General features: G+C 44.4%; 1 protein-coding gene across 1 annotated transcript in view; it reads left to right on the forward strand.

Annotated features, from left to right (window-relative positions):
* Nucleotides 1-2,958: 2,958 nt before the first annotated feature.
* LOC129675198 (signal-regulatory protein beta-1-like) overlaps nucleotides 2,959-21,996 on the forward strand; it is a 32,360-nt gene continuing 13,322 nt past the window's right edge. Inside the window, exons 1-7 of the mRNA XM_055605206.1 lie at nucleotides 2,959-3,028; nucleotides 6,558-6,869; nucleotides 8,098-8,406; nucleotides 12,395-12,703; nucleotides 14,648-14,974; nucleotides 15,952-16,013; nucleotides 16,610-16,708. Of these exons, the coding sequence (XP_055461181.1) occupies nucleotides 2,959-3,028; nucleotides 6,558-6,869; nucleotides 8,098-8,406; nucleotides 12,395-12,703; nucleotides 14,648-14,974; nucleotides 15,952-16,013; nucleotides 16,610-16,708 (1,488 nt within the window). The remainder of the gene's footprint in view (nucleotides 3,029-6,557; nucleotides 6,870-8,097; nucleotides 8,407-12,394; nucleotides 12,704-14,647; nucleotides 14,975-15,951; nucleotides 16,014-16,609; nucleotides 16,709-21,996) is intronic.

Genomic DNA, 21,996 nt, shown 5'->3' on the forward strand with positions numbered 1-21,996 from the left:
TCTTAGCTAGAGCAGAGTAAGGAGATCAGGGGATAAAAATAGGAAGGGAAGAAGTTAAAATATCTTTATTTGCAGAGGATAATAACATACATAAGTAACCCTAAAAATTACCCTAGGTAATTCCTAACTGATAACCACTTCTAGCAAAGTAACAGGATACAAAATTAACAGACAAAAATCAGAAGCTCTCCTATACACAAATGATAAATAGATTAAAAAAAATCATGGAAACAACACATTTCACTGTAACCTCAGAAACATAAAATATTTTGAGGTAAATCTAACCAATACCTGTATGATAAAACTTTAAGATATTGAAGAAGATATCAGAAGATGAAAAGATTTCTATGTTCATGGTATCTCTAGGATTAATATAGTGAAAAGGGCCCATCCTACTAAAAGCAATCTACAGATTCAATCCAATCCCCATCAAAATTCTAACAGTTCTTCACAAAACTTGAAAGGGCAATTTTCACCTCCATCTGGAAACTCAAAAAAACCAGGAGAGTTAAAACAATCCTGAATACTAAAATAACTTCTGTCCCCACTCTTAAATTGTACTACAGAGCTATAATAATAAAAACAGCATGGTATTGGCACAAAAATTGAAGACCAAGAAATGTTCATATACCTATAGACACCTGCTTTTTTTTTCCTTTTTATTTATTACAATGTGTTCACTTTGTATCCCAGCTGAGGCCCCCTCCCTCATCCCCTCCCAACCCTACCCTCCCTCCGTCTTCTTTTCCCATGCCCCTCTCTCAGGCCACTGATAGGGGAGGTCCTCTTCCCCTTCCATCTGACTCTAGCCTATCAGTTCTCATAAGGACTGGCTGCATTTCTTCTTCTGTGGCCTAGTAAGGCTGTTCCCCCCTCCCCACTCAGGGGAGGTGATCAAAGAGCCAGCCACTGAGTTCAAGTCAGAGACAGTCTCTGTTCCCCTTACTAGGGAACCCACTTGAACACTGAGATGCCATGGGCTACATCTGTTCAGGGTTTCTAGGTTATATCCATGCATGATCCTTGGTTGGAGTATCAGTCTCACAAAAGACCTCTGGACCCAGATTTTTTAGTTCTGTTGCTCTCCTTGTGGAGCTCCTGTCCCCTCCAGGTCTTTCTATCTCCTTCTTTCATAAGATTCCCTGCACTCTGCCCAGAGTTTGGCTATGAGTCTCAGCATCTGCTTCCATATTCTGCTGGGTAGAGTCTTTCAGAGGCCCTCTGAGGTAGGCTCCTGTCCTGTTCCCTGTTTTTTCCTTCTTCAGTGTTGACAGAAACTCTCATGTCAATATAGTTCTTGAATCTTCAACTGGTCACCTAGCCTTAGATGGTAATTAATAATTACCTTCCTCTACTGCTCATTCTATAAGTGGTATTCCCTCCACTTATAGCAAGCACCTTAGTGGTCTTGGCTCCTTTTCTGGAGGAGTGACTCATATCTCCATTCCTAAAGGATCTGTGTCCTTTCTTATCTTGCTTGGATCCAGTTACCTGACTCAGCTTCGCTGCTCCAACCTTGGAGTCCATGCTGAATCTTTGCATCTGGGACCTCTTGCCAGGAGCCAATACCTATAATAAGTTCCTCCTTCACACTGGTTTCTCCACCTGCCTTCCCCTCACCCACTATCACTCTGCCTGGAGGAAGTTCCGGCTGTTTTCTTTCCATTTTATTTCCTCGCTAGGCCGTCTCTTCTCACTTCCCCCCTTTCCTGTGGACCAACAGGGATTGAAGATCTAATCCAGTAAACCTATACAAGAAGGAAGAAGACCCATTTCTTCCTGGGAGACCCTGTGTCTTTAATAAGTTATCTTTCTGGTAGTATCCTTATTAGTTGGGTGATGGTGTTGGAAGAAAGGGAGAAACTTCCATCAAAGTTTCCCTTGCTGGCTGGATGATTTCACTCAGTTCCCTCCCCACATTAGTTGATTGAACACACTGGTGAGGGAATCTGGGGAGATCCAGGAGGGAGGGAGGAAGGTGGGCTTGCTTCACCATCAGTTCTGGGGACACACCTGATACCAAGGGTCTCCTTATTGTTCTGGTCTTTCTCCTATGCACCCAGGACACTCAGCATCTTTCATGTCAAATTATTTTTCATAGGGGAAAGGAATTTTAAAAATCAGTCAGTTAAGGCTGGAGTTGTAGCACAGTGATAGCATATTTGCTTAACATACATAAAGGCATTAGACCAATTCTTAGCGCTACAAAGAACTAAACCAAGCAAAAGCTTTCAAAACCAAAAACCAGACCATATGTCCACAAGTGAACAGCTGAGAATTCAGATACAGCAGAGTAAGGGACAGAGAGAAACCAAGGTTTCTTGCCCTATCAGGTCAGAGGAACAGGCTTCTTTGTCTCAGGGTCATTTTTTCTGGAGCTTGGTAATTATTAGATGATTCTGAACAACAGGAAATGCCCAGGTAACATTTATGAACCCAGGTAAGTAGAGACCAAGTTTTTTTAAGCACATACCCTGTCTTCATTGTATCTGGTTGTTTTTACAAGGCTCACTGTGCCTGCTTTTCTGGGACTCAGCCTCTATTTTCTCTAATTCTAGAAGTTGTTCTAGAGCAGTAGACTGGGTGACAGTGATGTCTGTTGAATGTGTTGGTCCCTCCAGGAAAAGGGAGTCTAAGGCTCTATATCAGAGACCAGCTCTGTGGGCAGAAGCTTGGTCCCTCCCTAATCTGGGGGGGGGGGTCCCAGAAACCCAGTGCCCAGCCAAACTGGTAAACCTTCTTTGACTGTGGGCTTGGGGGACGGGCAGAGATCTTAGCCACAATGACCACTTCCCTCATCGTGGCTCAAATTTCTGCCCAGGCCCTGCTAAGTGTGGGCAACCGGGATATATAAGGCAGCCCAGGCTGGGAAGAAACCCAGCCAGAGGCTCCTGGTCTCATGCAGAGCGTCGTCCAGGTTTGTCACCCAGCACACGTCAGGGCTGATGCTTCTTCACCATGGCTACCACACTTTGGAAAGCTCGGGGCCTGCGGCCTCTTCTGTCCACACTGCTGCTGGCATTTGCAGGTAAGCCTTGGCCATGGGCATCCTCGGAGCATGTGGAAGAGCACTCAGAGGTGGTAAAATCCCGTGTCAGACAGGAGGAAGTGTCCCAGGGTTCCTTCCTGGGCTGACAATATCTTTTCCATGCTGTAGACCTTTTAAAGAAAGGGGGGGCTAGAAGGACCTTAGGGAATCAGAGGAAGAACAGGTAACACAGAGGGGCGGGGGGCTAGGAGGCCTAGTGGTGAGGAAAGAGCCTGAGCTCTGTGAAGTCAGCTCTGGAATCAGTGGATGCTGGATCTACAAGCATGAGATGTATTTCACTTATAAATATAGAAAGGGGGAAGTGAAGAAGATGGAGGGAGGGAGGGAAAGGGAAAGAGAATACGAACCTGGAATAAATCCGAGTAATGAATCCTGGATCCAAAGTTGGATAAGCCTGCTAAACCGTCCTTAGTCACTGACAGGCTATGTGACATTGAGTGTGTACTAAACATCTCTGTGTCCCCGCTCTCCCAGGAAGTGGAGGCCATAACACTGTCCTCCTGTAGCTGGATTGTGCGTAAAACTGAACACCTGTACCTGGAAGTGTTCTATAACCACCAGGAGCCATGTATACATGAAGCAGAAGAAAACAGACCCGAAGGTGTCAGAGCCCATGGCCACCTGCGCTCTTCTCTACTATCCTTCTGTCTTTGTCATTGTGGGGCTTTGCTGGTCTTCCTCCTGCTACTTGACTTTGGAAGAAGGGCTCTTGTCACTGAGACCCTAAAGTACAACACAGTCTGAACACAATAGGGGCACAAGGGAATACAGCACAGCTTCAGCAAAACACTGCTCGGAATCTCCAAAAATTGTCTCCAGAAGGAGTCAACGTTATTACTTTTAGGGGAGAGGCCCTAGGTTAGAGGTTTTAGAGTAGTGAGAACTCTGTCACGGTCCTCGCTGCATGAGGCTGGAGGAGGGTACTCCCAGGACGGAGGTATGCCTTCTAACTATGGAATAGAGCAAAATTGAACCTGGTTGATCAAGTGTCACCGGGGTAGGGTGCTGAGTCGTTTCGGGCATATGCTGGGTCATATGGCAGATTTATTTTTAGCTTAGTGAGAATTCCCCGTGGGTTTTTCCCCCCACTGATTTTCTGAGGGACAACAACTGTTGGCAATTCTACCAACAGTGACTGAGGGTTCGCCTTTCCCCACACTCTCACCTGCCTTTGTTGTCAGCTGTGTTCTTGATCTTAGCCATTCTGACAGGGGAAGGTGTGATTGTAGCATCACTTGTCTTTCTCTAGTCACATGGCTGTGATTATCCCCCTCTTCAGTCTGAGGAGTGCTTCCAGGATAGCGTGGAGGGCTGCTTTCGTGGACATAAATTCTTTTAGCCCGTTTGTGTGATGGGAAGGCTTTCTTTCTCCTTCAACTATGGCAGACAGCTTTGCTGGGTCTAGTAGTCTAGACTGGCATTTGTGATCTCTTGAGGAGTATTTGAAGGTCACTCTTCAAGACTTTTAAATTTTCCATTGAGAAATTAGAGGCTAACATAATGGGGTTTCCTTCATCGATGAGTTGTGGTTTTTCTCTTTTTGCTTTTGTACCCTCTCTTTGTACAGTACGCTTAATGTTTTTAACTATAATATGTACAGGGAGTTTTCATTCTGATCTTGTCTGTTCTTTCTCTCTCCTTTTGGTTTTTCGAGACAGGGATTCTCTGTGTAGACCTGGCTGTCCGGGAATTTCTGTAGACCAGGCTGGCCTCGAACTCTGCCCCTGCCTCCCTGCTGGGGTTAAAGGCGTGCACCACCACCATCTGGTGAAGACTTGGTCTTTTTAATGTTGTCCCACAGTTTCTGAATGTTCCTTTTACGTGTTTTTAATATTTATAATGATATTTGCTTGAGTGGTACAATTCCTCTGCTTTACCTCCAAAACATGTCTTTTTATTTTCTACTTGTCACATCCTATTTGTAAGGCTTTCCCCTGAGTGTCTAATTGTGTTATTGATTATTTAGTTCTACCGTCATTGCAGCTTAAGTTCTCAACATTTCTCTTTACAGACTTCTGAATTTTGTTCCTCATTTCATTCAGCTACAGATATTTTCTTGTGCATTTATTTCCTCTTCCTTAAATTTCATGATTTATTTGATAGAGTTTTTGATTGTTCTTTAGGTTCTGTGTTCTGGGGGTCATCTAGGTAATTCACACTGGAGAACATTTCCGTGGGACTGGCAGGCTTGGGTAGGGACATACTTTCCTGTCCTTTATTATTTGGTGTGTGTGTGTGTTTGTGATATGTCCTGGTACGTGGACTTTTTTCTCTGGTTGGGTGTCTGATATAAGATTCTAGCTTGCATTAGATTGGGTCAGTGCAGGGAACAACTGAGTGGAGGCAGGCCAGGAATAGCTGGTGTATGGTCTGATCATTTGGAGTTAGGCCTGGGAACAAGGAGATGATAGGTGTGGGTCAGGGGAACTCCACAGACAATGGCTCTATGTGAAGGGAGTGTCCAGAGCCATGCCTTTAAGTGTAGACAAACTGCAGGGGCAGGGGCAGGTCAGAGGATGCCCTACGCAAACGGGTTATGTGAAGTGTGTGCCTGGAGCTAGCGGGGATTGTAGCTGGTACGTGTGTGTGAGAGAGGAAATGAGTACACAGTTCCTCCTGCATATCCAGAGCTAAGGCTGTGAGCATGGACACGGTGCAGGGGAAGGTGTAGGTCAGAGGAACCCAGCAGGAAAAAAACCGTTTGTGGAAAGCAATGTTGCAGTCTTGTAGCAAACCTTTTTCTTAAGCCTTCTAAAGACTTGCCTGCCTGAGGTAGCCAAGGAGTGATTGCAGCTGGATCATATAGTCAAGTTATTTGGCATATGCCCAAGCATTATTCTCTCTTCTCTCTCTCTCTCTCTCTCTCTCTCTCTCTCTCTCTCCTCAGTCCCAAAATATCATTACTGTGTCCTCTTCCATAGATGGTTTTTATTAATTCTTCAGTTCTTTTAGGTTTTTGTTCAAATTGTCCTGTTTTTTTTAAAGTTTTTTTTTTTTTAAGATTTACTTATTATGTATACAATGTTTTGTCTGCATGTACACCTGCACACCAGAAGAGGGCACCAGATCTCATTATAGATGGTCGTTAGCCACCATGTGGTTGCTGGGAATTGAACTCAGGACCTCTGGAAGAGCAAGCAGTGCTCTTAACCTCTGAGCCACCTCTCCAGCCCCCAAAATGGCCTGTTTTGACCGCCTTCTTAGAACGGCTCTTCATTTTTCTATCGGTCCGTTTTCCCAGGACATCCATTCCCCCAGAGAAGTCATATTTTGTTTGCTGCTTGCTTGTTGTGGTGGAGACAGAGGTGCTACATGTTACCCCGAGCGTGGGCGCAGGAAATGCACCTTGACTTAAGGGAGCCATTGCTCTCAGGCTCTGACAGATTAACCTCAGGAAAAAGGGAGATTCTCATTCTCCGTGGGACAGTCCACATTCTGTTGCACGTCGGTTCCCCCAACACTGAGAAGGTAGCCATAACTGCCTTTTGTTTGGTTTGTTTTGTTTCAGCTGGGAAGCCGTTCATCTCTCTGCAGGGCCCAGCCCAGAGAGAAACCCCTTCCACTCCAGTGTCCTTTGACTGTACTGCTGGCCCGTTCAGCTCCAGGAACGTCAGTGTCAGCTGGTTGAAAAACAGGGATGAGCACCCAGTCTTAGCGCCACACGTGGTGCCTGCCAACAATCACTCTTATAGTGTCACGAGCAAGGCCTGGGTGACACTGACCAAGCAAGACAGCTTGTCTCAGATCACCTGCGAAGTCGCCCATGCGGACCTCAGTGAGCCCCTGAAAATGACCATTAATCTTTCTCAAGTGCTCCGAGGTGAGTGTCAGTGAACGGGGTGGTTGGGGCTACACTGGAAGTGTGGAGCTTTTGCCGGCCTTGGGCGCGTGAACATGGATGAAAAGTACGGGTTTCGTGGGCTGCCCCGCTGGGCTTTGATCTTAGCTGCCCCCCTGTGGAGGCTGCAGAATGCTGCCCTTGTCTCTTAAATATTCCGTGCCCCAGATTCCCTAGAACTTTGGAATAAAATCACACCTGTTTTGTAAGTTTCCTCTGAAGATTAAACCTTCCAGAATGCCAAGAACTATGCCTAACACAGTGTAAGCTGTTTGCGAATGTTCGACCTTGCTGTTCTATTAGCATTCCTCTCTAAACGCATTTGTCCTATGTATATCACTGCTGTCACTTAAAAATCTCTAAGTACTTACTATCAGCCGGACCTGGTGGTACCAGGCATGTACTTTCAGCTTCTTAGGAAGCCGAGGCAGGAATATGACATGTTCCAGACCTGTGAGGATTAAGCCTGAGTTCAAGGCTAGCCTGAGCAACTTAGTGAAATAAAATAAGTGAAAGGGGGCTAGGAGTGTACTCCCGTGGTGGAGCGCTTATGTGTGTGGAAGGTCCCGAGTTCTGGGAAATCTTCAGTACTGACTGAAGTATTTTTCACTCAATAAATAATGAAGAGCTACTGTGCGCCAGGCACTGCTGTGGGTGCCATGACTTCAGAGTCTCTGTTCTTGCGGGGCAATTCACTTCGATAATTCCTATAAGCATACATCGCCGATATGGAATATTTAAAACTTGGGTCAGATTAGACGTCCGTGGGTCTCCAGCTGTGCTTCATGTCCCTATTTGTCTTATATGAAACATAGAAAAACTGTTTATTTAAAAAACAAGTGATCCCTCTCCACTCATGAACTGCGAGCAGCTGTCCAAGCACCGCACGAGATGAAGCCACTTGCCTTCCCAGCACGAAGCGTAGGTCCTCATGAGCCCCTGCCCCACAGCTGTGGAGCTCCTGACAGGGTGCTTTCTGAAGGAACGAGAGTGAGCTTTCTCTAAGGGTGCGGGCCTGGTAGGCCAAGCTGCAGGGTCCCACGGGCACATAGGCAGCAGATTAGCCTGGCTGGATTAGAGGACAAGAGAGAGGCTGAAGAGATGGCTTAGCGGAGGCAGAAGACTCAGAAATTGAAGATCATCCCTCCTGGGATAGGGAATTAGGGCGGTAGGAAGATTTCACCCGTGTCTACATCTTGCTCCCGTCCAGTTATCCCCACACTGAACATCACCACGGAGCCCCTGGAGATCCGTGTGCAGCAGAGAGTGAACTTGACTTGCCATGTGAACCACTTCTACCCTCAAAATTTGCACCTCGTCTGGGCTAAGAATGGGCACAAGATCCTGACCGTGGAGTTCCCCCGGGCCACCAGAAACTCGGACGGGACTTACTCTCTAACGCACACGTTACAGGAAGATGCCCTACTGCAGAAGAGTGAGTTTACCTGCTGGGTGGTCCAGGATGACCAGCCTCCGGTCAAGGAGATCATCACCCTGGAAGCTTCCAAAAAGGCCAAAGGTATGTGCCTCGGTTCCTTCCTGTCCTCAGGGCATTGCGGCCCAAGGGCTCGGGGAACCCCTTGGTGACAGGAGAGAAAGGAAGTCCTCCCTAGTGGGGTCGCTTATGCGTAGCCACCCCCGGCTGCACGCCCCCTCTTCCAGACACTTCTTCCAAGAAATGAGCCTTCTTTGCTGCACTTAGCGTAATGCAAGGTTTTTATTTTTATTTTTTCCTCTTGGTTGCAATAAATTGCTAAGGTTAAGGATCTCTGGGCTCCAAGTAATTTCTGGGAAGACAATTAATCAGGTCAGGGAATTCAGCTGGATGTTTCTAGACATCAACTTTGAAGAGGCCTGAATTATTTCCCTAGCTAGGAAAAAATAAAAAAGTCATATAAAGTGCATAGAACTACCCTTTGTCACTGGCCTCTCTCTCCCCCACCCCTCTCTCTCCCCTTATCTCTCTTCTCTCCCTCCCTGTCTCTCTCCCTCCCTCTCTCTCTACTTTTTTTCTCTGCACACATATTCTGATGGTAATTTCTTCTTCCATTTCTTCCCCATTTGTCTCTTTACCGATTTGTACTCTTTCTCCCACAAGAGGGCGCTGTGACCTTGCACTCCAGAGCTTCCTTGTTTCTGGGATCCCGCTATGCTACCAGATGTGTCGGGGACAGAATTATGCGCCCGTCACAGGCAAGCCAGGGACGAGGCGGCAGGCGGGCTTTTCCTCACAGTGCATGTGGGCTCTAAAGGGCGGAGATATGCCAGGCAGCCAAACAGCTCATTTCCGTAGCAAGCTTCCACCCTGATTTCTATCTAGCCCTGTGGCAGAAGCAGCTCTCTTCTGGTTGCTGTAAGAATTCTCAGGGTTAATGATCCCACTCGTCTTTAAATTTCATTGGGGCTTATTTGTGTTGCCCGGTAGAACTAAGAAAAATACCCGTTCAGTGAGATGTACAGCTCTGGGTGATAAACTCTAAATGGATGCTTTTTGTAGTGTTTTCTTTTACTATTACTGTGTGAATTGTATACACCGCTACTGCTTTCACATCACTGCGCTCCACACCCTTTCCCTCAGCTCCTCCTCCGTCCCCCATTCCCTTTCAACTTCATTATTGTCACATCTGTATATATGCTTATATAAGTACAGCCTGCTAATTAACTCACACTCTAGTTTTTCTTTTCTGTCCTACTTTCCTCCTGCACCTGCTCTTGGCATATCTGACCTCATGACAGCACCACACTGACAGCGCCAGACGCCACAGGGTCCGCCAGGGTGTCCTCTCTTGACATCAAGGCCCCTTTCTATTTGATATTAACATATCAAATAACACACACCTTTCCAAGCCTTCCGAACCCCTCTCCTCAGTACTGACTCCTGTGCACTCACATGCCGGTTCTGTTGGGTTAGCATCCTCAGAGCACTTCCTGCATTCCAATCAGCCGTGGAGCACTGACTCCATATCAGACATGGAGCACTCCCCGAATATCACCGCCTATCATCTCGAGCACTTAATGCATAGCAGTGTTCCCACCGACTGCTATCTCGCGCTTTGAGGGGTGACAGAGCAAAGATGTGAGTCACAGCCAGCCGCACTAGGCCTACAAGGCAGCTGTCAGATCGCAAACTAAACGTGGTGTTTCTGTCTGATTCTCTCTGTCACCCGAGAACACAGACCTGAGCATTGTCACAAAACGCTTCTCAAATCTTATTAGAAGGTATTTACTTTTCCCGAAGTGTCACATCTGTCTGAGCCATTCAGCTCCCACAATCAAGTACTTACCCTTCAGCGACGGCTGAGAGCCTGCGGCTTTGTTGTGAGTTCCTCTTCCTCTGCGTTGTCTCCCTCTCGGCTCTGGGAGGAAGGACAGGCTTGTGTGTGAATTCGGCCAGACTTTGCAGTTGAATGGATTAGTATCAAACTGCAGGATCGGTGTGGCCGATGCCTGTCTGTGTGACCCCAGCAACTCCCTTTTAAATGTGTTTCATCAACGAGAGTTGCTAAGTGTCCCCGTTCTTGGCTCCTGCATGGTATCTACACATCGGGACAGCTTCTACAACGATGACTCCAAGTTTACCTGGTGCCTGTCCCAGAGCTGGGCTGAAAGCCAGACGGTATGAAAAATCGCTGACAAATAAAGAACTAACCCAGAGATGTAGCACGCAATGAGGATATAGAAAGACACAAACAGATTTTTCTAAGTTGATTTTGTACTCTGCCGCTTTGCTGAAATTAATGACAATTTCCAGAAGCTCAGTTCCATCTTTGATACTTGGGGTTGGTTCCGGTGCTGGTTCTAGCCAACCAGTTCTTGTCTGCCCCATTATCTGACTGGACTATGCTTGGTTCTAGAAATTTCAGTTCCAGGTTTTAAATGAAAGGTCTTTGATCCATTCTGAATTGACCTTTCTATAAGGTAAAAGATAATAACCTCATTTAATTCTTCTACAGGTAGAAATCAAGTTTTGCCAGCGTCATTTATTTGACTAGGCTACCCTTTTCCTAATGCATAATTTTGCCACCTTTGTCAAAACTCAAGCAGACACAGCTGTTCTGCTTATAAGTTTTTTCCCTGAGTTTTGTGAGCGGGTTGTTGAGGTTTTTCTCTATTTCAGCTTGAGTTTTCTTTAACATTTATATATATATATATATATATATATATATATATATATATATATATATTACTGAATTTAGTTTTCAGTTTCTGAATTTTCTTCTTTGTTTTATTTAGCAGATTCAATTTTCTTGAGCGTCTTTCAGGCGTTTATTTTATATCCTTTAAATTCATTGAGCTGTTTGTGTCTTCTTTAAACCTCTTTGAATTCTTCGATGGTGTCTACAATTTTTCTTTTACTTTTTTATCCTGTGGTTGATCTGGGTAACTCTGAAAAATGTTTCTATAGGATTAATGACCGTTGGGGGCGGGGCGTACTGTCTTGGTCATTCATTCACTGTTGTGTTTTTGCAGTGAGACATGTGGATGTCTTGCCACGGTTGAATGCCTGGCGTATGATTCTTGCCTGCCTCATGCTGGGGTGGTGCAAGAAATGTGTGACCAAAGCTAGATTCCTGTCTAGAGAGGAGAATGGTTAGTCTGGGTTCTTGGTAGACTTCCTAGGACCATCCACTGTAAAAGCTGGACTTCCGGAGCTAGAAGTGTGCGGATGGGCTCGGAGGATGGGAAATCCAGGGGGTGACTCTTGCTCCCCAAACTAGACCTGGGAGTGTAGGAATGTCACTTGCAGAGCTGTGGGGCAGGAGCCACCAGTGTTTACTTTTTTGTTTTTCAAGGTAATAACAAGCCCTCGGGGGATCCTTCGAGGTTTTAATGTCTTGTGATGTGATTACCATGCCCCCCCCCCACATTTAACACCAGCTTCCTTACTTGTCAACTCTGAGAAATGAGACTCACCCCACATTGCTAATTAGGAGTCAGAGGCATGAAAAGTTAAGCTGCTAGGGCGCGCGTGCGTGTGTGTGTGTGTGTGTGTGTGTGTGTGTGTGTGTGTGTGTGTGTGCACGCTATACATGTAAGCTGCCAAATTTTCTGTGTGACATGCCTGTGGACATTAAGTTCTCTCCCTGTAGCAGGGACTGAAGGAAAGACTGGTTATAAGGTCAGAGGCCGAGGCCCTGAAACTAGACGATCTGGTTTTGAACTCCTGTCTCTGTCACTAACTATGGACTTGGACTTGGATGTGTTTCCCCATCCGTTGTTGCCTCCTTTTTCTAGTCTGTGAAATGAGGATTGTAAAAGCTATGTGCAGAGTTGTTGGGGAATTTGATGAATTCTGGAAGAGCTTGTTAGCACGGCGTTGTTTTTTGCTGTGGGCGTTTTCTATTTGGTGTTGGTCTCTTTGGTCTTATTGTTGGCCATCTGCAGAATCAATCAGAAGGAAATATTTAAATCTCCATGAAAGAGGAAGCGATGGGACTTTGCAAGAGGGATTCCAGGAAGTTGTTCTCACTGGAAACTGATGAGTGGCGGGGCTTCTCTCCTTGCAGGAAGGAAAGACAGCTCTCATCACCTTGAAGGCCCCCTGCACCGGTTTACACCTGGAACAAACATCCAATTGAAATACATGTCCTCTGCACTGTCGACGCGTCAGGTGACTGTGACCTGGCTGAAGAACAACCACAGCCTCCTCCAGACCCAGACCAGCGTCTTCTCCAGTGGGGACACCTACAATGTATCTAGCATCGTTTCCATCCCACTGGAGAGTGGCGACATATTATCTTCAGTCCTCTGCCGGGTTGAGCAGAATTTGTTAGTGGTTTTCCAGAAGGTCATCTACTTGAACCAGTACCTCTGTGGTAAGGCTTTTCTCTTTCTGGCCAAGGTAACGTTGAGATAGGCTATGGGCTTCTCTTGGTGTTGGTTTACTCACTGAGGAATGGCCTTACTTGGTAGTGATGCTAGAAACAGAATCTGTAAAGTACTCAACTCTGCTCAGACCAACTATGCAGAAGTGCCATTTGTTGTTATAACTATCTATATTAACACTCAGAACTCATATCCTTCTTCTGGAAAACAGGATATTTACCCTCTGGGATTTACTTTTAGCATTGCTAGTCTATAGAAAGACTATTTGATGGGCTTGTGAGCTTCTAAATTTTAGGGACTATGTTGCTCTTAGATCATTACTTCTATCTGGATTTGAGTCTAATTTCTCCTTGTTTGATGTTGAATTTCACAGGGTGCACCAAGGCTTGGCAGATCTGTAAAATCAGGGAAATCATGATGTCTCATATCTAGGAGTAAACTTAAAGGCCCCAAAATGACCAGTAATAAAATTAACTACCTAAAGCATACAAATAAATTTACAAAATAGTTTCCTCTTTATTTTTTGCATCTGCACAATAGGCGAAATGTGCTGCCATTCTGGAAGCAAAGATATCATTCTACATGGAAAATACTAAGCACGTTATTGGGGGAGGGTCTGCCTCACTTAATTTGTACTGATATCTTGAACTATTTGCTCATTCTTAAACACAACAGATCCAGACATGAAGGCAACCACTATTGTAAAGCTGATGACTGAGCAGTCTTTGTTCAACTCAGCATTTACATATTCATATTCAAGTTGCTTTATGTTTATCAGCCTCAGTATGCATGGATGTCAAATAGCAGAGGCCTCTGGGAGGCCTCTGTACCCAAGTATTCCTTGCATAATTCCCTGGAGCTAGGACAACCATGTGAGGGAGAAAAGTCATAGAACATAATTACAAACGAGCCAATTATTTTATCAAATTGGCTGCTGTTTCAAACCTTTCCTTGCTGAGAACACACATCTCTAGCTAGGTTTTCTGCTGTAGAAATGTCTTTTTTTTTTGGTCTGAAATCAGGACTTCAGGGGTCAAAGCCTTACTTCCTTCAAGTTGTAATACATAAGGACTTAACATTATCTTTTCTAGACCAAGTGCTGAAATCTGTCAACTGAGACGTTGGAGAGCTGATTTGACCTTAGAAAATGTCTTAATTTCAAAGTCTTACAGACAGAGCAAAACCAGCTACACAGGTCTGGTTGGCTTTGATGTCAGGGTAGGCCCTGAACCTAGATCACAGCCTTCAGCTTAGGGCTGTGACATTTCTACCACGCTGTTGCGTCACACGAAGACCACTGTAAAGGACCCTAGTGGGGTTCCCAACCCCTCCCTCAGGGCCTGCCACTGTGAACACATTCTTTTGTATGCCAAAAACTACAGCTGAACCCCTTTTAGAAGCCATCAGACCCTAATCTCAGAAGACTAACAGTATGCTTATGACTGCTGTATAGTGGTAAACATTCTGTCTCTGCTGTATTCCTAATATTTGCTACTTGAGACCTTGGACCAATTATTTAACTTCTCCAAACTGAAGAGATGTTTTTTTTTTTTTCCTATGTAAAAATCTTAGAATCCTGGTCTCTAACACCTAGCATCTGTGAATCTTCAAATCATGGAATCACCTAATCACAGAGTAAGCCAATCGATTTGTAGTTTGCTAAATGGGTTTTGATACCTCATTTTCTGTAGCTCAAAATGAAAAGAAGAAACGTCAGAGATGCCCCTTAACCCATCTGTCCATTCATCGATCCAAACTTGGGTTCTCACGTTCATCCCTCCATACGCTTTTCTGTCTGTGCACCTATCAACCAATACCTAAAGCCTTATTTGTGGCAGGTGGTGGGTTGGGCCCTAGCAGGTGACCACAGCCTCAGAGAAGATTCCCAGTAGGTTTCCTGCAGTGACCATTTGGTTTATCTGGATTTCTGTCAGTTCCTCCTGCAGTGAGAGTGTCCCAGTCTTCGACCCTCTCTGGTCTGGTGGCTGTCACTTGCCACGTGCAGAAATTCTATCCACGGGATGTGTTTCTCACCTGGCTGGAGGACTGCCATGTGCTCAAGAGCGTGGAGCAACTTACACCTCGGAGGAACGTGGACGGGTCCTACACCCTGGAAGTCCTCAAATTTGTAAACACATCAGGGCAGTGGCCTGATCAAGTACTCACTTGCAAGGTGGAACATGAGGCGCAGCCTCCCATCCATGCCAGCGTCATGCTGTCCTCAGTATCCTACACCACGTGCAAAACCATCGGGAGCCTAGGTAAGTTTGCTTCTTTTCTCAGGGGCCGATGGGGGTCACCTGGGTTATCTCACTGCATTACGGAAGACCTCAGGGAGATAAGGAGTTTCATAATCATTGAAGTCTTGTCCCAAATTAGGAGTTTCTTGAACAGGCAGAATGGTCTCTAGAGTGACCATGCAGAACGGTTCTTCCATTGCTGTTAGAAGAATGGTCTACCAAGTCAACCTCTTTGACAGTGCCCTAGAGAAAGTTCAGTGCTGATCCACTAGTGACCATGAGATATTTGTCTCCGGGACTATGGTTTAAAGCGGTCTCAGGTGTATGAGGGTTAGCTCGCCTGTACACTGTTTTATAAGACTTACTTGAACAGCCATATCTGGGGACTGCCTTATGCCCATTCCAATGATAATTATTTCTACTTCATTTTTAAGCAAACATATAACCTTTGTTCACCAGTCTACTTACCTATAATAGGGTTTAAGTCAGAGTTCTAGTTTATAGAATCGTTTTGAAAATTAAATGTTAATTGATATGTTGCCTACACTAAATGTCAGCTGTTACTATTATTTGTATTTATGTAAAATTGTTTTCACACTAATTTCCAATAATTACACTTGCGTAAATTTAGTCAACATAGTCAACTATCTCTCAGGGATTCCATTTCCTCATCTATAAGATGTTACTGATAATATCAATGTTCTAAGATTACAACAAAGGTTACTTTAAGTGACAACTAAACCTTGGAGACAAAGCAATCATTATATTCACTTTGGCACGTTGACTGATGAATGTCATATCTTTAAACAGTGTTTGTTGCAAAAAATTCAAGAAAAGCTTCATAAGTCTCTTATTTCTGAGAGCTAACTGTAGAGCAATGAGCCCAAGGATGGGATCAGAACTGGGAAATACTTGGACCTCCCTGGCTACCATCCTCAGATTGGTCTTCTCAACTCACCTGACCCTGTTTGTTGGCCCCTTTGCTCTGTGTTTTTTAGGTTCAGAGAAATCTATCCATATTTTTCTGGCTTTCCTTGTGTGCTTCAAGGTACTTGTGGTGGTGAGTTCCCTAGCCGTCTACATATACAGGCGATGGAGCCTGTGAAAGGTGAGTTTGAACATGGGCCTTGTCGCTTAGAGAGTGAGGTTACAGCCATGGTCGTGAGTAGCAAGAGGACTTCAGAGTAAACACGCAGAATTCACAGGCTACACCTTCAAAGATTCTCACAAATGTCATTGAGCCTCAAGAGGAGATTATGAATACTCTCATTTTCTCCAAATATCTCCCAACCTCTAAGAGTTGATGGTGTGAGGATGCAATAAATAGTCAAGACCTAAAACTCCAAATACTCTGCCCACCCATCGTTAAACTGTCCTCTGATGTCAACCAAAAGAACACATCCAAAAGAATAGAAATGCTGACTGGTGGGGAAAAATGAATGTGCATATGAAGAGCGGTCAGGACCCAAGAAGGGGTGTAGTAAATAGAGGCTTAATTTCTGAGCTTCCTTGTGAATTCAGGAAAAGGAGAGAACTGGCTACTTAGTGTGTATTCAACAAGCACTCGTGGAATTAATACGTGGATGAAGAAACAAACGAGCAAATGACTTCTGCTTCTGCATGGCCTGTAATACATTGCCCGTTACCCTCTCTAAGGAGCTCAAGTGGAGAGAAGACGCAAGGACCTGTTGGGGATCCAAGCCTCTTGCTCTTCACTCTTCCACCTTCAGCACAGATGCGCTCCCTCTGTACACTGTGAGAGATGGACTTGGGTTATTTAGGGATGTTTCTGGCCCAAGGTATGGAACTTCAAGTGAGCTCTTCTTACACCCAAAGGCAACTGAATGATGAGGAAAACAGATGTTCACTCTGTCTCTGATTGCAGTCAATCCTTAATTTTCCAGTTTCCACTACCAACTAGAATTTCTGCACGTATGATTTAAATTTAGCAGACACAAAACTTAAATTAGTGGACTGTTGAAAATGCATCTTTCTATCTGAAAATGGTTAAAAAATAGAAAATATCCCTGGGATCACTATAACATTTTGTAAAATATTAACATTTTTGCCAATATCTTCTACACATTTCTTTAAAAAATTGCCCTGAATTTGCTGGCTTTCTATCCCTGTCGCGATTTTGTACAGTTATGGTGTGCGCATGATCTTTAAACAGCATGTAGTATTTTCCACTTTTATTCTTTATAAAACCTATTCTATTGTAGACAACATTTTGAAACATTATTTCATTTTTATACTTAGTACACCCTGTGAATGTATTAATGTCGAAACGTAACTGTTTTCTCCATTTTGCATTGCTCTGTGGTCTTCTTGGTTATAATCTGCCATATGCTATTAATACATCTCCTGATGGACACTGAACCTTTGTTCAATGCTTTCACTCTTACAATTTTGTGAGGTTCTTTTCTTAGTCTCTTTGAGGACATGAGAGAATCTTTCTTGTTCCTCAAGCAGCTCACAAAGCTATAGTGTCGGCAACATTTATATGTTTTGTTACCTCAAAAATAAATTTTCAATTTTTGAACATTATGTTCTCAGTTTGTTACGAATGTGCACACACAAACACACACATTTTTCTTCCTGATCATGTGGTGTGTTTGTGCAATAGGTGACAGAGACCTTTTATTCCTGCGGGGCTAAGTTATCCAGTATACACTAATATTTGCTTTCCTCTACTACAAGCTAAGTGTCTATACTCTGGAGCTGTGTTGAGAAACACTTTATTCCATTAATCTTCTCATCTGCCTCTGTCAGGACTATGCTTTTATACTTTTTGTTTTATACTTTTGTTTCCCCTTCTAGGAAAATTGTTTTACTTTTTCTCATTCAAAAATGTGTTTCTTTTTCTTTGTGCTTTTACATATTTTTAAGAAGTTACTTACCACATGAACACTCTGGAAATGGTATCAAACATTCCCCTAAAAATATCAGCAGAACCAGTGTGGCTTCGATGTCATTATAAAATATTCTTTTCTATTAAAACCATCACATTTCAGGGACAGCCTAGACTACAGAACTAGTTTCAGGTCATCTAGGGCTGCAGAAAGAAATCCTGTCTCAAAAAAAAAAAAAAAGAAAAGAAAAGAAAAGAAAAAAGAGAAGAAAAGAGAAAGAAAGATAGAAAAAAGAAAGAAAGAAAGGAAGGAAGGAAGGAAGGAAGGAAGGAAGGAAGGAAGAAAGAAAGAAAGAAAGGAAGGAAAAAAATGGGCAAACACAAACATGAATATTTTTAGCTGGGCAGTGGTGGTGCATGCGTTTAATCCTAGCACTTAAGAGGCAAAAGCAGGAGGATCTCTGTGATTTCAAGGCCAGCCTGGTTTACAAAGCAAGTCCAGGAAAGCCAAGGTTACATAGAGAAACCCTGTCTTGAAAAACCAAAACCAAAACAAACAAAAAAAACCCTTACAGATAAAACTAAGTGACCTAATTAAACCTAACAAGGTGCATAAATCAGAGAGAAATGAGCTTTAATTATTGTGGGTACCTTTATCTACTTTCTGATTTCTATTTTTTTATTATTTGGGCATTTTAATTATTTTCACCACACTTTACCTGTATTTATCCACTCCCTCTTCCACTAAAGCCCGCTTGTGGTTTGAATGGAGTGGGGGGTGGGGGAGGTCCATCACTGTCTGGGCAGGTTTGGAGGCGTGGCCTTACTGAAGTAAGCTTACCACTGAGGCAGTCTCTGAGAGTTTAAGTCCCATAAGGCTTTCAGTTTGCTTTCTCTGCTTCCTTCTTGCATTTCAAGATGTGGACACTCAGATTCCTTTCTCTGATGCTATGCTTGCAGCTTGTGACCACGCCTCACTGCCATGATGGACTATCTGCAACCATAAGCCAAAATAAATTCTCTCTTATAGAAGCTGCATTTAATCACATCAGAAAATTAATGTGCTGGTTGGTTTTTCGTCAACCTGACCCAGGCTGGGTCATTTGGAAAGACATCAAATTGGCCTGCGGACAAGTCTGTGGGGCCATGTTTTCTTTGTTTCATTCTTTTACATTTTCGATTAATGTTTGATGTGGGTGGGCCCAGCTTGCCATCTCGGCACTACCCTGGGCCAGGTTGCCTTGGGCTGTCTAACAAATGCAGCTGATCAAGCCATGGGTAGCAAGCCAGCAAGCGCTTTCCTCCATGTCCCCTGCTTCAGTGCTTGCCTCCGGGTTCCTGCCTTGACAACCTGTCCTGGCATCCCTCAAAGCTGGGTCTTCACATGGAATTGTGATCCGAATAAACCCTTTCCTCCCCAAGTTGCTTTTGGTCATGGTGTTTTATCATAGCAATGTAAAGTAAACCGGGACAAGTCCCAGAGAGTGAGTATTGCTGTGAAGGACCTGGCCATGCACTTTGGGGGAATGTGGAAGAATGAACACTATAAGGAGAGCTTATTGGGGCATTCTTCCACATTCTAGTGGAGCCTAGACGTCAGTAGTGCTGGAAGCAATGTAGTCAGAGAAGGCCCAGCTGAAGAGGGTTCAGATGAGAATGAGGCTAGCAACTAGGCTACAGACCACTCCTGGGATAATTTGGCAAAGAATACGGCTGCCTTCCACCCGTGTCTTGAGCACATTGCCTGAAGCTAACTTTAAAAATACTGGACTGGGGCTGGAGAGAGAACTCAGTAGTTAAGACCTTGGCTGCTCTTCCAGAGAACCCAGGTTTGATTCCCAGCACACACATGAGTGCTTACAACCACCTGTGACTCCAGCTCTGGAGGACCCTATAACCTTCTTCTGGCCTCCATGGACACCTTTATGCAGGCACAACACTCATACACAATTTTAGAGTAATGGGTTAATTTCTTCGGCGATTTCAAGACTGTGTAATGTTGAATCTGTGGTGTGGTTGTTACTGATTCTGCTTATGTGCAGGTATACAATGAAAAGTGCAATAGGAAAGAAACGCAAACCCTGCAGCTTTGGAGAGGAAAAGAGCATTAGGAAACAATGTTACAGCCAAGGCAGGTCCGGGAAGAGAGGCTGTAATTCTAACTGCTAAGCAGCTCCATCAAGGAGCTACTTTATACTATGAGCTTTCTAGTTTTATGCCAGCTTGACACAGACTAGAGATATCTAAAGGGGTGGGGGACCTCAACCGAGAAAATGCCTCTATAAGATCCAGCCGGGGGGCATTGTCTTAGTGATTGATGGAGGGGAGGCGGGGAAAAGGGTATCCCACCAAAGGTGGAGGCATCCCTGGACTGGTGGTTCTGGGTTCTATAAGAAAGCAGGCTGAGCAAGCCATGGGAAGCAAGCCAGTGAGCAGCACTCCTCCATGGCCTCTGCATCAGCCCCTGCCTCCAGGTTCCTGCCCTGTGTGAGTTCCTGTTCTGACTGCCTTCAGTGACAAACAGTGATATGGAAATGTAAGCCAAATAAACCTTTTCCTCCCCAAGTTGCTTTGGTCATGGTGTTTCATTTTCATTATACCAATACAAATCCTAACTAGGCCATGTTACAATAAAGTAAAGGGTGCCTCTAGAGCAAGACCTACGGAGCCAAGCTTCAAACTTGTGAAAGAGAGCCTAAGGAGATCTCTGCTAGCTTTCCTAGCAAGCAACTGAGATTAGGGCCAGGGTTAGGGCTATATTTAGAGCATGCTTAGGTTTAGGTTATGGTCAGTGTTTGCCATATTGCTAGGGTCAGTGTCTTGCTTAGGCAGAGTTTCCTGGTTATTCCTGAGGTAACGTTTAGTTTTAGAGGTAGGGTTTTATGGCCAGAGCTTACTTTTGTTATGTATTAGGCTTAGAGTAATGGTCAGAGATATGTTTTATTAGGGTTAAGCTTCCGTCTGTTATTTACACCCTATAATGGTAGGGTTAGAGTTGGGATTGGTTGAGGTTATTGGTGTTGTTGGGGTTAGGAATGGTGCAATTAGAGGTAGATTTAAGGGTTAGCTTACTGTTAGTGTTAGGGTAAGTGTAGGAACCACGTTAGCTCTAGTCTTACAGCTAGCTTTAGCATTTGGATGAGGCCTAGAGTTGGTGATTGGTTTAACCTGAATGCTGTGGCTAGTTTTAGGATGAGAGCTGCCGTGACATAGTTTTATCTTTCTCATTATGGATAAGGTTAGTGATGGGTATAAGGTAGGTGCTAGATTTAGGGCGAAGGGTGGGTTAGGATTTGTTTCAGTGCTAGAGGGAGGGTCTTGATTAAGTTTAGATATGGGAGCATGGGAATTAAGGTCAGAGTTAGGTAGGGTTCAGCAGGGATGAAAGCGGGAAAGCAAAGAAGTGACTTACCATGCTAACATGGTTCCAGGGCAAAGAGAGTTCCTGGGTCAGGTCTGGGGCTAGGCTTGTCGGTGTTCAAATGGTGGCGGGCAGTGGGAAGTTGGTGTAAAAAGAAACAGCTTACTCTCAAAAGTGTCTGTGAACAAGGAGAGTTTGTGGAACGTATCTGGAGCAAGCTTCTCCAGCCCTAACCTTAATCTTAACCTACACTTGCTCGAAACCTGACCCTAACTCTAAACACCCACCACCCTATCTGGATTCCAGTTCTAACCTCAAGTCTAACCTTACCGTAAACAGAGTCCTAACCCTGGCACTCAACTATGTCTTGACGCAATCCCAAGACTATGCTAAGCCTATTCCAAACCTAAAGTCTAACTGTAATTCTATCGACCATAACCCCAGCCTCAACCCTGATCTAGCACCAACTCTGACCCTAACCTTGAGTGCAACCTTAGCTATATCCTTTCTCTAAAACTAACCCTATGTCTAGCTTAAAGTTAACCGTAGACATAGCTGCAACCCTGAGCATACCGTAATAACCATTGCTCCTCCGATCCTACTTACAACCTAACAATATCCATAAGCTTTATCCTTAACTATAACCCAAAGTCTTTCACTAAACGTGTCCCTAACGCTAGCCTTAAACATACATGTAACCAGAGCTCTAAACGTAAAACTAACACTAGCCACTAGCTTTAATTATAACCTTACACACCAAGAGTTCACATCTTCTCTAAACTCAAGCCTAAGCTGAGCCCCAGCACTAACCCACCTTGCTGGAGGAGAAAC

The sequence above is a fragment of the Psammomys obesus genome, unplaced genomic scaffold, assembly GCF_907164565.1.
Source record: "Psammomys obesus unplaced genomic scaffold, mPsaObe1.curated_primary_1811, whole genome shotgun sequence".
Taxonomy (NCBI): domain Eukaryota; kingdom Metazoa; phylum Chordata; class Mammalia; order Rodentia; family Muridae; genus Psammomys; species Psammomys obesus.